The sequence below is a fragment of the Myodes glareolus genome, chromosome 1 (genome assembly GCF_982192425.1).
Source record: "Myodes glareolus chromosome 1, mMyoGla1.1, whole genome shotgun sequence".
Taxonomy (NCBI): domain Eukaryota; kingdom Metazoa; phylum Chordata; class Mammalia; order Rodentia; family Cricetidae; genus Myodes; species Myodes glareolus.
Window position 1 is genome coordinate 72,942,338 of NC_142026.1, and position 15,705 is coordinate 72,958,042.

The window sequence follows — 15,705 nt, forward strand, 5'->3', positions numbered from 1 at the left end:
TTTGTCTTCCCATCTCCTTCTTTTCTTCTAAATTACCTTACTGAGTCTCTGACTTCAATCCTATACCCATATATTTTATTTCAGTTCTCACTTTTGGACAGTTACTGCCTCTATATGAATTAGTTCATACCATTTTTATTTTTAAGGTTATTTTAATAAACAGATATTTAGTTTATTTAGCAATTGGATTCATTATGAAACATTCAAATATATAATGTATTTTATATTATTTTCGTTAAAAATTTGAAGTTAAACTATAATTACATCACTTTGTGACTTCTTTTTCTTTAAGTGTTGTTACATATGCTTTTTAATGTAATCTTGATCATATTTATGCTATCATTCCTTCTTCTCCATCAATCTCCACTGATTCCATTCCTCTTCCCAATTATTCTTCTTTACACTTTCAGTTTTACCAAATGTTTTGTTATTCAATGGGTTAATTAGAGTTACTTATTATTTTGTCTTAATTAAGATATAAAGCCATGAAGTCCATTAAGACATTCTCAAACTGTTCATTTTGTTCATTTTCTTCCCAATACCTTCATTTAACCCACGTTTGCTGCTCCTTCCTTCTCGTTTCACCTTCCATGTTGTATGTATTTCTCCTCTTTTCCGTCCCACTTTGTTAACCTTCTTCCCCTTCTCATGATTTGTTCCCAGTTTCATGACTTATAACTTCCTTACCTTATGTATATTTAAAATGTAGACTCTTACTTCACTCTAAGTAATTATTTTTATATCTTGTCCCTTTCCCCATATCTGTGTTAATGAATCTCTCTTCTCAATGGACACAATATTCCATGAAAGTGTTTGTTTCCTTGAACAGGGGTCACGATGATCTTCCCTCCCTCGTTTCTCGTAGTGTGTTTACTGCTCAAGTGTAATCTACCATCTGACCCTCTTCCTGTTTTAAAATATCCAATATTTGCCATTATTTCTCTATTTCTCAAATCCTCCATTCAAGCTTAAGACATTTTGCAGGTTTTCTCTTCCCACACACACCTTGTCTACTATTTCCTCAGTGTCTGAATCCTTCTCTCAGTCTCCCTGTTTGTATATATTTCCATGTCTCTGTTTTATTTTCATATGTGTATCCCAGGGGGAAACACTATAGAACAGACGGCAACTGGTGGTCTACTCAATTACCTAGGCTTATGCTATTCTTTGATGATGAATGATTAGTCAAATACAAGAATGGAAGAAAACCAAACTAGACAGAAAATCTATGGGTGCCATCTGTACCAAGACCTCAGGACCTATGAAGAAGCAACCCCACTTAGCACATAAACACAGGTCAGACTTATATGTCTAGGTCTTCTGACATATGTCTTTTAGAGGAAGAAGCCAAACAAAATTCTGAACTTCTAAGTCTCTGAACATTAGTAGAAGGATGTCAATATCTCTGATACATATCAGTCTCACCAAGCTGCCCCTTTCTCTTTATTTCTAGGTATGATTTCTTTGACATCCCTGTATCTGTGCCTTATGCTATAACCAATGGTTTGTTCTTGTATCTCTGTTTTCATTGTCTATGTCAGTAATATTCTCTCCAAGTCTGCCATTCTCTAAGTTTCTTACAATCCCCTTCTAGGACATGCTGTATATATAATTTTTCTACATCACAGAGAGGCTGGTGACCAGGTAACACCCTCTTACCTGTGATCTTTATGTCAACAGGGTCACTGGATTCAGACCATTCATACGGTGTTTGTTTGTAAGAACCATAGCATGTGTAAGTCCCAGCATGGTCAGGTGTCACAGGACCTATTGGGAAGTTGGCATGGAACCCCCCAATATGAGTTTCTGCAGAGAGCTGGAAAGAGTCCTTGCTTATTCCCATTCTATGTGAAGTCAAAATGAAAGTGTCAAACATAATCTCTGAGTGGCACTTCAATGTCACCTTCTTTCCTAATTTTACCAGAGGAGTTGGTAGGGCCAGGAGGAAAGGTTTCCTGTAGATTCCTAGGAATAAAGAGATTGTGAGTATGAATCTGCTAATCAATCTATGTATCCCAGAATTCCTATGCTATTTTCTCCCTTAATCTGTTCTTTTCATCAGTGTCCCAGTGTCCTTTTCTTTTTTTGATGTCAGCTTGTACACAGACTCCTCCATCTTTCTATGTCCATTTCCCACTTATTTGACCTTTATAATGCTGAAATTCTGACTAGAACTTGTCTTAAAAATTCTAATGTGGGGATATTTGGCAGAATGAAAGGACACAGCAAACATGATCTCTTACCTGAAATTATGATCTTCAGAGGGTCACTGTGTGATGAGAGATCATTATGGTATTGACGTTTATAACTATAGCATCTGTAGGTTCCTCCAAATGCTGGGGTCACAGGCCCCAAGAGAAGATCCTTCCGGAATATTCTGTTATGGCCCTGAATGTTAGGATTCCCATGCTCTTTGTACAGCTTGACTATGTTAAACTCACTGTGAGTGTCACAAGTGAAGGTCACATTCTGTCCCTGAGGAACTATATGGCTTGGCCAGGCAGACAGTGAAGGTTTGTTATTAATCCCTGTAGAAAGATAAACAGAGTAAAATATTTAGTGATCTGCCTTCATTCCTGAGATCAGAGTCTCCACATTTTACTTCTTCAGGGTCCATTGTTTGACCCTTTTCTCTGAACTGAAACATCTCTTTCAGTGATAGAAATTTAAAGGCTCAGGGGATTCAAGAGGTACACAAACATTAATGTATTGGAGAGCTGAAATTTGCAAGATTTACCAGTGTCTCTTCCCACTTTATAGATATTGTAAGTTACTTTTCCTGCTGAATTCTAAAAGGAGATATCCAAGACCCATTCAGCTGCCAGCAAGTTGTGCAGGGAGCTCCATGGTTTTGGCATTCATGGTAATCACCCATATTGAGGTGTGCTTTCAGTAATGCTTTTGTGTCGTCCCTTGTTTCTGCAAATAAATCCTTATGCACACTGCTATTAGTAATCTCAGTAGACGCACAGGTTCAAAGGTTTGGACATTGATGCAATCATTGTTTGGTCGATCCTGGGTTTCTTTTATGGGGTGATCAGAATTGCATGTGTTGTCTCTTCCCAAGGAAAGTCTTAAATAAAACATGTCATGCGTGTCACCCAACTACCATGTACATATGGAATATCTTTCTTTGCTAAGATATGTTAATTGAGAATTTTGAGTAAGTATTAAGTAATGAAGTAGATTTGGTTGTGAAAAATGTAATCTATGAGGAAATTATATCAGAGGATTTGAGGAAAAGATTCATTTATGAAAAGACAGATTGGAATTATAGCCAACAAGTTATAAACAAGGAATGCTTTTGACTCACTTTCATAGACTCTAGAAATTTAACAATACTGGATAAGAAATACATTGTGAATGTTCTATATCTCAGCAGTGAGGGAAGTCAGCCCCTAGGACCACAGAACTGAGAAAATTAACAACAAAACAGTAGGGATGAGTCCTTTGTACTACTCTGTCCCTTATGTGCTCTTGTCCACAACTTCATTCACAGAGATCACATCAGCTCATGTTTCTACACTGACAGACATAAAGTTTCTCCACCATTTCAAGGCTCTTGCATGTGGAACACTGAGAGAATAGCACTGTTCTGCCTCTTTGGTAACTTGGTGATAAAAAGTATTTGGACTTATGATTGCCATCCCATGAATCTTGGTCATTCTTCTGTATCATCATGGGAGATGTTTCTGAGGAAAGAGGCAGTAGACCATATAAACTCCAGCCTGTGTGGACATCTTGAAACACTGCTCAGGCAGAAGCTTTCAAGTACCCCAGTGAAAACTGTACCTGATTATGATAAGTGGCCAGTAATTTACTGTACCAGGAAGCCCAGCTCCCAAAAACATCTGATCTCCAAACAGAGGAGGCAAGTAAGTGAAACATGGAATGCTGACACCAATGCCATCCTGTCCAGGGTTGCAACCAATTTACTCAAATCCATTCTCAGGTTAGAATTAATAGTAAAGGTCTATTAACATCCACAGAACATCTGCATGTGACAGAGGTGATGGTTCTCTTCAATATGAAGGTGTCTGTGAATGAACTTGCACAGGAAAATCAGAGAAGTCAAACATGCCACAGAACAATGCTGAGGCTCTGGTAGTAAATACAGAGGAAAGGAAGATCTACGAAGCCCACAACAGATAATTCACTGCAGTATTTCTAAAACAGTGGCAGAATTATAAGATACCATGTATAAAGTTTCAGAGCTAGGTACATGACTTAAGAGAGAAAATGCATCATTTTTATGGTCTGTGTAACCTCACTCAGTAAAATATTTTTTAATTTATTTATTTGTCTGAAAATTTCTTGGTTTCATTGTTACTTACCAATAAATAGTATTTCGGAGTGTGCATGTGACACATTTTTATTAGCTGTTCATCGTTTGAAATACATTAGATAGTTTCCTTGTCTTAGTTCTTGAGAATAGAACAACAAGAAACATGACTGGCAAAGTATCCATGACATAGGGTATCAAGTTCTTTGGATGTATTCAAATGGGTAGAAATGATACAAATATACTACTCATTTATGAAAGTCTCAAGAAATTAATAAAAAGAACAATCTTTTATAAAACAAAAGGTGGTATCTAACTATAAAAAATAAACTCTGATTAAAATGTTTTATAAAATTTGGAAGCAAATCATTGAACGTCATAAAAAGTTTGGCAACATCCCTCTTAAGCAAAATATTCAACTACTGAATTGGACAAACTTGTTGCTCAGCTTGATGTCTAAGGAGGTAAAGCTGTTGCTGCCATGCCTGACTTTCTGGATTCCTCCACTGGGATCCATGTGGTGAAAAGAGAAAACTGATTCCAGAAGTTTTCCTTGACTTTCCTACTTGTGCCTTAACAAATGTACACCCAACACCCCCCCACCCCTCCCCATACACACACAAAAAAAATAAACACAGTAGCACACACAAATCATGAGTATATGTGCACAAGGGTACACCTCAAATAATGGCAAAAATTTACAAAGTTAATAGATTGTTTCAATAGTACATATAATATATAGTTATCCTCCTGGATATAGGAAGTAGTCAAGATTGCAAGGCAAACTTGGGTGCACGGGTGTGTGTGTGTGGGGGTTGGAAGTAAGGGGAGATGGTTAGAGAGAAGGGAGAGGGGGAGGATTGGGGATGGCATGGGGGAATGAGATGGAGGGGAGGAAGGATGGATATGGGAGCAGGCAAGTATATATCTCAACTAAGGGAGCCATTTTAGGGTTGGCAAGAGACTTGTTTCTGGAGGGGTTCTCAGGCCCAAGGAGAGGTCCCCAGATTCTTCCCCAGGCAGTAGAGGAGAGGGTGCCTGAACTGGCCTTGGCCCATAACCATACTGATGAATATCTTGTATATCACCATAGAACCTTCATCTGGCGATGGATGGAGATAGAGACAGAGACACATATTGGAACATGGACTTAACTCCCTAGATCCAAATGAGAAGCAGAAGGAGGGAAAATGTGAGCAAGATAGGCAGGACCAGAGGGAACCTTCATCCGACAATGGACAGCAATAGAGACGGAGACCCACATTGGAGCACCGGACTGAGCCTCCCAAGGTCCAAATGAGGAACAGAATGAGGGAGAACATGAAAAAGGAAATCAGGACCGCGAGGGGTGCGTTCACCCACTGATACAAGGGGACTGATCGAATGAGAGTTCACGATGGCCAGCGGGACTGGGACTGAACGAACACGTGATCAAGCCAGAGTCTCTGAATGTGGCTGACATGGGGGCTGACTGAGAAGCCATTGACAATGGCACTGGGTCTTGTTTCGTCTGCATGTACTGGCTGTTTGGGATCCTAGTCTGTTTGGATGCTCACCTTCCTAGGCCTGGAGGAAGGGGGAAGGAACTTGAACTTCCCACAGGACAGGAAACCCTGACTGCTCTTTGGAATGGAGAGGGAGGATGAGAGGGAGTGGGGGGGGGAGGGAGTGGGGGAAATGGGAGGGTATGGGGAGGAGGGGAGGAAGTGGAAATTTTTATAAACAAACAAATAAAAAAAGAAAAAAACCTAAAAAAATACATATGATAAAACAGTAGAATGAATGTGCTTAGATCAGGCTTTATATAATCTGATGGATAAATGCAGTAATGAATGAAAATTCAATAAAGAAAAATGTCAGGATATTTTTGCATGCATCCCAATAGCAAATTATCAGTCATAAAAGTTCAAGAAAGACTAAAGGAACAAAGAGTTTCCCTTTGCTGTCTAGTGGAGTGGAATTAGGATGATCTTACACATGGTGATGCATATAATTAAAATACATTTTATTAAATTATCAAAGAATTAACAGAAGGCAAGAAAAACAGCTAATAAAAATAAACCAAAAATGTAGAGTAGAAAGAATAGAAAACACTTGAACTTGGAGTAAAATGAAAATATCAGGTCCAAAAAGGTCAAATGACACAAAAGAAATCCAGCCCAAATAGCATGATCACAGAACATATTATTATCATAAGAGATCCTGAAATTAAAACAATAAGAGAATCAAAGAACATATAAGGGACTTCTAATTACAGCTAATGGAATACCTACAGGCTACAGGAGGCCAGGATGATGTATTCAATGAAGTGAGTGGAAAAAGAGAAACCCTGCCTAAAAATGTCAGTAACACTGTCTTTCAGAAATCAAGACAATGAATTTCTCAGAAAAACAGTAGCAGACAAGACTTGATCATTATAAGCACAGGAAATGCTGTGAAGATCTTCAAACAGAAAAAAAGGCTGGTAGCGAGTGACCTGACATCCTTATGTGGAGAAAGTAACAGTAACTCACTAAAACAAGCAAAAATGAGATATTGCAACAGTGTCCTGGTGATACACAAATTCTACCTCTAGCAAAGTTGTTTGAACACAAAAATAACTTCAATGGTTTGTCAAGTGACACACATATTTAAAAATTAATAAATTATATCATCATAATATCAAAAATAAATGGGAATGGTCAGGTGAGAGTGTAGAAAGGGGACACTATTTTTTATTATATTAAAAGTTTTGATTATTCTTCAGGTGTTATAGTCCATCTTTTAATATTTTTTTTTGATTTTTCAAGCCAGGGTTTGTCTGTAGCTTTCAAGCCTGTCCTGGAACTAGCTCTTGTAGACCAGGCTGGCCTCTAACTCACAAAGATCTGCCTGCCTTTTCCTCCCGAGTGCTGGAATTAAAAGCGTGTGCCACCACTGCCCAGCTCTGTCCATTCTTTTAATCCCAGCACTTGGGTGACAGAGACAGGTGAATATCTGAGTTCATTGACAGCCTGGTCTACAAAGTGAGTTTTAGGATAGATAGTAAGAGCTACATAGAGAAACCCTGTCTTAAAAAAACCCAAAAATGTTTGTCTGATCAAAATTGATGCCTTACTGAGCCAGGGGCTGTGTCCGGTACAATCTGGGACAGGACTGAGAGGTGTGTTTTCAAGGTCCTAAGTTCACAGTTCAGGAGACTAACCAAAAATCATTCACAGATTCCACCAGACAACACACTGTGATGCCTACTATCCTGTTAGAATGAAACTTCTCTGTTGGCATGGGTAGTAGTATCTCAAGGCTAAGGCTGGACTCACCTGCTTGTGCCAAAGTCCTCAGGAGTAGGATGAAGCCTGGAAAGAAAAGGTCATGATGGATGATCTATTCCTTCCAACAGTCTAGTGATCTGATACCCCGGTCCCTGTTGGATCTCTGTACAGTAGAGTCAGAGCTCACTTCATTACGATGAACTCCTGCACCAATATCAACCATGGAAACCAGTGTTTCTTCTGTGGAAAGATCCAGCCTCCCATGACGATATTTCCACCCTTTTATTCCACACCCTTCATTCCCAGAAGGACTCACCAGTACACACAAGATTTAGGTGCAGAGACAGCATGGTGCTGCTTCCGTTGACAAGAGGCAAAGCCAGAATAAAACTTACAGGATGTTGTAGGAGGCTCGATGCATCTACCTGACCACATCACGGAAAGCTGAGCAAGAGAGCATATCCGCCGAAGGCAGTTTCTCTTTAGCCATTGTTGTCCAGAAACGCACTTTGGGGGCAGGTTGACTTTGAATTCAAAGGCCTATCTTCTAGTGCTTTGATTAAAAGTGGGTGTCTTCGTTTGAGGGTTCATACATGTTTCCCCTTTTATAGTGCTTTGTGATTATTTTTCTAAAGGTTTGCATGTTTTGCTTTTTAAATCTGAGACTCAGTGCGTCTTTTGGTGGTCTGTGCAACATGTCCAATGACTATTCATGGTATAACACAATCCTAATGTGTCAATAAAAATGATTACTCTGCTAAAATCCCATTGTCAGGTTTCAATTATTCAATTTCTTTGCTTATTAGTTGTACATTTATTTAGAATAAAAATATTCTACTTATTATATAAAATCAAAGGAACAAACAAAATACAGTTTTATTTCAACTGAAATTTGTTTTAAGAACTAACATTCATATTTTAAAAAAATTTCACTTTAAATTATGTGTAAATAGGTGCATGTGATTGCTGGTGCTTCGTTTGGCCAGAAGAAGGCACTGATCAGATCTGCTAGAGTTGGAGTCACTGGCAGTTGTGAACTATCCGCTGTAGGTATTGGGTCCTCTGCAAGTGCAGAATACACCCAACTTCTGAGTGATCTCTCCAGCAGTTTGTACTTACCATTTTTAACCAAATATTTCAGATAAACACTGATTATAATGTGTTGTTTCTCTTCATTGTTGAATGTTGAAATAGAAATATCTGAGAATGTTTAATATGTACAATTGAGCAAGTTGTTTTACATTTTTTGACATATCTAATTTGCAAGACTCTTTCCTGACTACATAGTACTAGTTCTTTATTTCAATAGGACACATTAAGTAAATGACAATAGACCTAGATAAGAAACATCAATATTCTTATAATGTATAAATAGAACAATCTGTCAGAGGCCAAGTAGCTACAAGATACTGCAAAGAAATGGGAACTTTTGAAAAGGGACTGACTATTGATCACACAAAACCTGTGAGTGTGGTATGCATTTAATGCATTTGTTATCTGCTATGTTTTATTACATTGTTGGAATTTTTCTCATATATTGGTCTATATTATTAAAGTTAAAATTTTATTAATACTTTTTTCAAATAGATGATCATTAAATCATTTATCTTTCTTTTACTCTTCTCAATCACTCATGTTTAACTATTTTGTTTTCTCAAATACATATTTATCCTAAATTACCTATATATGGTTCAACAGTTATGAGCACTGCCTACTCTTCGAAAGGTCCTTAGTTCAATTCCCACCAACCACATGGTGACTCACAATCATCAAAATGGGATCTGGTGCCCTCTTGAGGAAGAGATCTGGTCAGTTGTCCTCATCAGCTTAGACCATGAAACCTAATATGGGAATGGACAAGTTCAACAGAACCACTGTAGACAGGCTGCCCATACATGAATTTTTTAAGAAAATATGTACACACACAGACACATACACATAAATATTTATATTTATGAATATATAAATGTAACATGATTAATAATGTATGATATATTTATATATATTATTAGGACTGACCTGACTACATTCCTAGGAGATTCAATCTCATAACAAACTTCCTGTTCCTCAATTTCTTGCAACCTGTTTCCCACTCTTGCATGATGTTTCCTGAGCCTTAAGTGCAGGAATTCTGGTATAGATCTATCAGTTAAGACTGGGAATCACACAATAACTTGTTATCTGTATTTTTATCAGTTTATGCTTATGTAATGGTGTTTGTCTGAGGTATAAGGGCATATTATTTGTACATAGAAGGATAAATATTTAGTTTGCAATTAGAAATTATACTTATTTAGTAAAATTATAGCTATACTACAAGCTATACTATGTAGATTTTTCAACAACAATAGCAACACTATCCCTGAATAGTTGTTTAGATCTACAGAACCAGGAATTATTTTCTTATATTAGAGTTTACCTTAAGTCAAATTTTACAACTATTATCTACTACTAAAGAATATGTGCCAGTATTAGACACCTAGGGTTATTGTGCCATGCTGGTCATGAAGACACCAAACAATGCTTCAAACCTTCATCTTCAAAAATGATGCAGTATCAGCAATAGCTCTCTACTAACATTTCTTGAAGATAAATGGTCCAATGCATCAACATACAAGCTTCAAAAATAATTACACATCTATTGGAGAGATGATTCGGTGATTGTAAGACCTGCCATGTAAGTCATATGATACGGGATCCATCTCAGGAACACTCTTACAGGTGCAGAACAAGTACTGACACTACATAAAGGCACAATGATCTCCACATGTGTTGTAGAATTACCACCACTTAGTAATAAATAAATAAATAAATATATAAATAAAGTAGAACACAAATGATAATACTCTAGTAACTTCATTATTGCTTTAAGATGCCAAGGGGAGGTGAGTGAACATCCTTGTGACAATAACATTTACATTTTTACTTTTCTTTTATATTTTATTGAAAATAGATTTTTCTCATGTAATATAACTTGATGATGGTGTTCCTTTGCTCTAATCCTCCAAGTTCCTCCATACCTACCTCCAATCTGGATCTATTCCCTTTCTGTTCATTCTTAGTGAATAAAGGGGATTCTAAGTGATAATTATAAAATATTATAAATATACTAATAGAAAAAACCTATCATATCAGAATTGGATAAGACAAAGAAACAGGAAGAAAACAGCCAAGAAAAGACACAAGAATCAGAGACCCACTTATTTACACACTCAGGAATCCCATTGAAAATCCTAATTTGGAAGCCATATCATACATGCACAGGACAACTGCAGGCAATGTGCAGGCTTCTCTAGTCTCTGAGTTCATATGAAATTTGATCATGTTGAATAAAAGCAGTGATTCTCAACCTGTGACTCAGTACCCCTTTGTGATCAAGTGACCTTTTTATTTGTGTTGTATTATCAGATATCCTGTATATAATATATTTAAATTACAATTTATAACAGAATCAAATTACAGTTAAGAAGCAGCAACAAAAATAACTTTATGGTTTGTGGCCACCACAACATGAGAAACATGTTGTAGCATTAGGAAGGTTGAAGAACACTGACTAAGATGGTCTTGCTAGCTTGGTGTCCTCCATCCTCTCTGGATCTCACATTCTTTCTGCTTCCTCTTCCTCTGCATTCACTGAGCTCTATGTGATGTGCAGGGATCTATTTAGAGTCTGGTGTTCAGGTACTCATCTGAGTATAGGAGAATGTCATTCAAAGTCATTTCATCGCTAATTTTATTTTTAAAGAACAGTAGTATTTCTTTTTATCCCTAGGTTCCTGGGATATCTTGTCTCTGCTTCTTCATCACCCAAGCAGTGTTGGGCATGTGTCCCATCCTATGTAAAGGGCCTTAAGTCAAACCACAAATTGGTTGATTACTTTTACAAACTAGTGTCACAAAAGCCCTAGAACATCTTGTAGTCATGATACCAACATATTAGTAGTGTTTAGGCTGGGCTGGTGTATATTTAGGGAGTGTGCAGAGTACCTTTGTGTACCTAAGATGCTAGCACATAGGAGTGAAGGCTGTATGTAGGCTCCAGATCAACTCCTCTATGTTCAATGAGTTTTCTTTAGCACTAGGGCTTTGTTGTTATTTTGTGAAGAGCATCTTTATTAATGGCAACGTTTGGGGTTGTTTGGATTCACAAGGTAACCCTTTGACCAACATCTTAATTAGATGTACTCCATTCTCAGTGCTGGAACCTTCTTTTGATAGCAAGAATTATCTTGTTAGATCTCTGTCTTCTCCATGTTTACTTAATCTAATGTAGATCATTTTCATATATGTACATATTTTAGCAAGTTTTTACTGTATCAGGTTTTACTACTCTTCATATGGCACTTAATTTTAGCTGTCTTTCCCCAAATATCATCCCTTATTCTGCATTCCATCCTCACTCCACTTGATAGTTCTGTTCTAGCCCTTCATCTATCCATAACTCTCTATTCTATCACCCTTTACCAACAAGATGTGTCCATACCTCTGGTCACTTAGACTATAATTAACCTCTAGATTTAAGGATTGTATTTACAGCCAATATCAATACATAAACAAAAACATGTCATAGTTTCTTTCTGTGTCTGGGTTATTTCATTTAGAATGTTTATTTTGTAGTTCTATGCAATTGTGATACACCCAGATTTTAATGGCCAAGAAATACTCAATTGTATAAATGTATCATATTTTCTTTATCAGTTCTTCAGTTGAGAAACAAATATGTTGTTTTCTAATGCAAGCTATGAAGAATAGAGCAGCAATGAACATATCTGAGCCATGATGTCTTTGGTAGGATGAAATGTCCTTAGGTATATGCCTACATGTAATATAGCTGTGTCTTGATGTATATTTATTCACATCTTCCTGAAGAACGAACACTCTGAATTCTACAGTGGCTGTTCAAATTTGCATTCCAACCAACAACAAATGATTGTGTTCTTGGATTTACTTCCACACCATCATGAGCTGATACTTGTTTTCTTGATCTTAGTCATTCTGACAGTTGTAAGATGAAATTTAATAGTAATTTTGATTTCCAATTTCTAATTGTTAAGTATTTTGAACAGTTATTTTAGTGGTTTCAGATATTTGAGATATATCTTTTGAAAATTCTTCATTTATATATATAACTCATCTTAAAATAGGTCAGTTGTTTTCTCTTATCAAATTTATTGAGTTCTTTAATATATTTTGGACATTAGTCTTCTATTGGATGTGGAGTTGGTAAATGTCATTTCCCATTTTCTAGGATACTGTCTTGTCTGAATGATGCCATCCTTTATCTTACTGAAGGCTCTCAGTCTCTTGGGATCCTGTTTATTAGTTGTTGTACTTAGGATGCATATTATTCATGTTTTGTTCATAAATTATCTCCTTTATCAGTGTGTCCAACTGTATTTCCCAATTCCTCTTCTGTGTGGTTCAGTGTATCTGTTCTTATATTAAGGTCTTTGACCCTTTTTGAGTTTTATACAAGGTGATAAGTATGGATCTATTTGCATTCTTTTATATTCTATATTTTTTGACAAAAACTGTTAACAATGCTACTTTTTCTAGTATTCTAGAATACTAGAAAATTCTAGACTTAAAGTTCTTGTCCAATAGGTCTTTCACTTCCTTGGTTAGAGTTACCCCAAGATATTTTATGCTATTTGTGGCTATCATGAAAGGTGATGTTTCTCTGATTTCCCTCTCTGCTTCTTTATCCTTTGTGTATAGGAGGGCAACCGATTTTTTGGAGTTGATCTTGTATCCTGCCACATTACTAAAGGTGCTTATCAACTGTAGGAGTTCTTTGGTAGAGTTTTGGGGGTCGCTTATGTACACTATCATATCGTCTGCAAATAACGAAAGTTTAACTTCATCTTTTCCAATTCGAATCCCCTTGATCCCCTTATGTTGTCTTATTGCTATTGCTAGAACTTCAAGCACTATATTGAAGAGGAATGGTGAGAGTGGACAGCCTTGTCGTGTTCCTGATTTTAGTGGAAAGGCTTTGAGTTTCTCTCCATTCAATTTGATGTTAGCTGACGGTTTGCTGTATATTGCTCTTATTATATTTAGGTATGATCCTTGTATCCCCAGTCTCTCCAACACCTTTATCATAAATGGGTGTTGAATTTTGTCAAATGCTTTTTCAGCATCCAATGAAATGATCATATGGTTTTTAATCTTTCAGTTTATTTATATGATGGATTACATTGATAGATTTGCGTATGTTGAACCAACCCTGCATCTCTGGGATGAAGCCCACTTGATCATAATGAATAATTTTTCTAATGTATTCTTGGATTCGGTTTGCCAGTATTTTATTGAGTATTTTTGTGTCAATGTTCATGAGTGATATTGGTCTGTAATTCTCTTTCCTGGTTGTGTCTTTGTGTGGTTTTGGTATCAGGCTAACTGTAGCTTCATAAAAAGAGTTTGGCAATCATTCTTCTGTTTCTATATTGTGAAATACATTAAGGAGTATAGGTATTAACTCTTCCTGAAAGTTCTAGTAGAATTCTGCATTGAAACCGTCTGGTCCTGGGCTTTTTTTGGTAGGGAGATTTTTAATAACAGCTTCTAATTCTTCATGACTGACAGGTCTATTTAGATTGTTCACCTAGTATATGGTACTTATTAAAAAAATGTCCATTTCTTTTACATTTTCCAGCTTTGTGGCATATAAATTTTCGTAGTAAGATCTTATGATTCTCTGAATTTCCTCTGTGTCTGTGGTTATGTCCCCCTTTTCATTTCTGATCTTATTAATTTGCATGTTCTCTCTCTGCCATTTGATTAATTTGGATAGGGGCCTGTCGATCTTGTTGATTTTCTCCAAGAACCAGCTTTTTGATTCATTGATTCTTTCGATTGTTTTCTGTGTTTCTATTTTGTTGATTTCAGCCCTAAGTTTGATTATTTCCAGTCTTCTACTCCTCCTGGGTGAATCATCTTTTTTTTTGAGAGCTTTCAAGTGTGCTGTTAAGTCTCCAATGTGTGCTTTCTCCGTTTTCTTTAATTGGGCACTTAGTGCTATGAACTTTCCTCTTAGCACTGCTTTCATAGTGTCCCATAGGTTTGAGTATGTTGTGTCTTTATTTTCATTAAATTCAAGGAAGACTTTAATTTCTTTCTTTATTTCTTCCTTGACCCAGGGGTGATTCAGTAGTTGACTGTTCAACTTCCATGAATTTGTTGGCTTCCTGGGGGTAGCACTGTTCTTGAATTCTAACTTTAATCCATGGTGGTCTGACAAGACACAGGTGGTTACTAATATTTTTTTGTATCTGTGGAAGTTTGCTTTGTTACCCAGTATGTGGTCAATTTTCGAGAAGGTTCCATGAGCTGCAGAGAAGAAGGTATATTCTTTCCTATTTGGGTGGAGTGTTCTATAGATGTCTGTTAAGTCCATTTGATTCAATACCTCCAATAATTCTCTTATTTCTATGTTAGGTTTCTGTCTGATTGACCTGTCCATTGGTGAGAGAGGAGTATTGAAGTCTCCTACTATTAGTGTGTGTAGTTTGATGACTGCCTTGAGTTCTAGAAGTGTTTCTTTTACATAAGTAGGAGGCTTTATATTAGGGGCGTAGATATTCAGGATTGAGACTTCCTCCTGATGATTTGTTCCTGTTATGAGTATAAAATGTCCATCTCCATCTCTTCTGATTGATTTTAGTTTGAAATCAATTTTGTTGGAGATTAGAATGGCCACACCTGCTTGTTTCTTAGGTCCGTTTGCTTGAAAAACCTTTTCCCAACCCTTTATTCTGAGTAGATGTCTGTCTTTGTGGTTGAGGTGTGTTTTTTGTAAACATCAGAATGTTGGATCCTGTTTTCGTATCCAGTCTCTTAGTCTGTGCCTTTTTATAGGTGATTTGAGTCCATTAATATTAAATGATATTAATGACCAGTGGTTGTTGACTCCGGTTATTATTATTTTTTGTTTGTTTGATTAATAGAATTTGTATGTGTCCCTTCTTTGAGTTAAGCTTGTGAAGGGTCGCTAGATGTCTGAGTAAGCAGTGCTGGCAATGTTGGATTCCTTGGGTTGCGATTTTCCTTCTATTACTTTCTGTAAGGCTGGGTTTGTGGCTACGAATTGTTTAAATTTGTTCTTATCCTGGAATATTTTGTTTTCTCCATTGATAGTGAATGATAGCTTGGCTGGGTGTAGTAGTCTGG

General features: G+C 36.8%; 1 protein-coding gene across 1 annotated transcript in view; it reads right to left on the reverse strand.

Moving 5' to 3' along the window:
* The window catches only part of LOC146895958 (killer cell immunoglobulin-like receptor 3DL1), a 34,554-nt gene extending 26,629 nt beyond the window's left edge, over positions 1-7,925 (reverse strand). The window contains exons 1-4 of the mRNA XM_087896269.1: positions 7,850-7,925; positions 7,582-7,617; positions 2,244-2,528; positions 1,660-1,965 (exon numbers count right to left, since the gene is read on the reverse strand). Coding sequence (XP_087752395.1) covers positions 1,660-1,965; positions 2,244-2,528; positions 7,582-7,617; positions 7,850-7,883 — 661 coding nt within the window. The 5' untranslated portion in view covers positions 7,884-7,925. The remainder of the gene's footprint in view (positions 1-1,659; positions 1,966-2,243; positions 2,529-7,581; positions 7,618-7,849) is intronic.
* Positions 7,926-15,705: the final 7,780 nt, after the last annotated feature.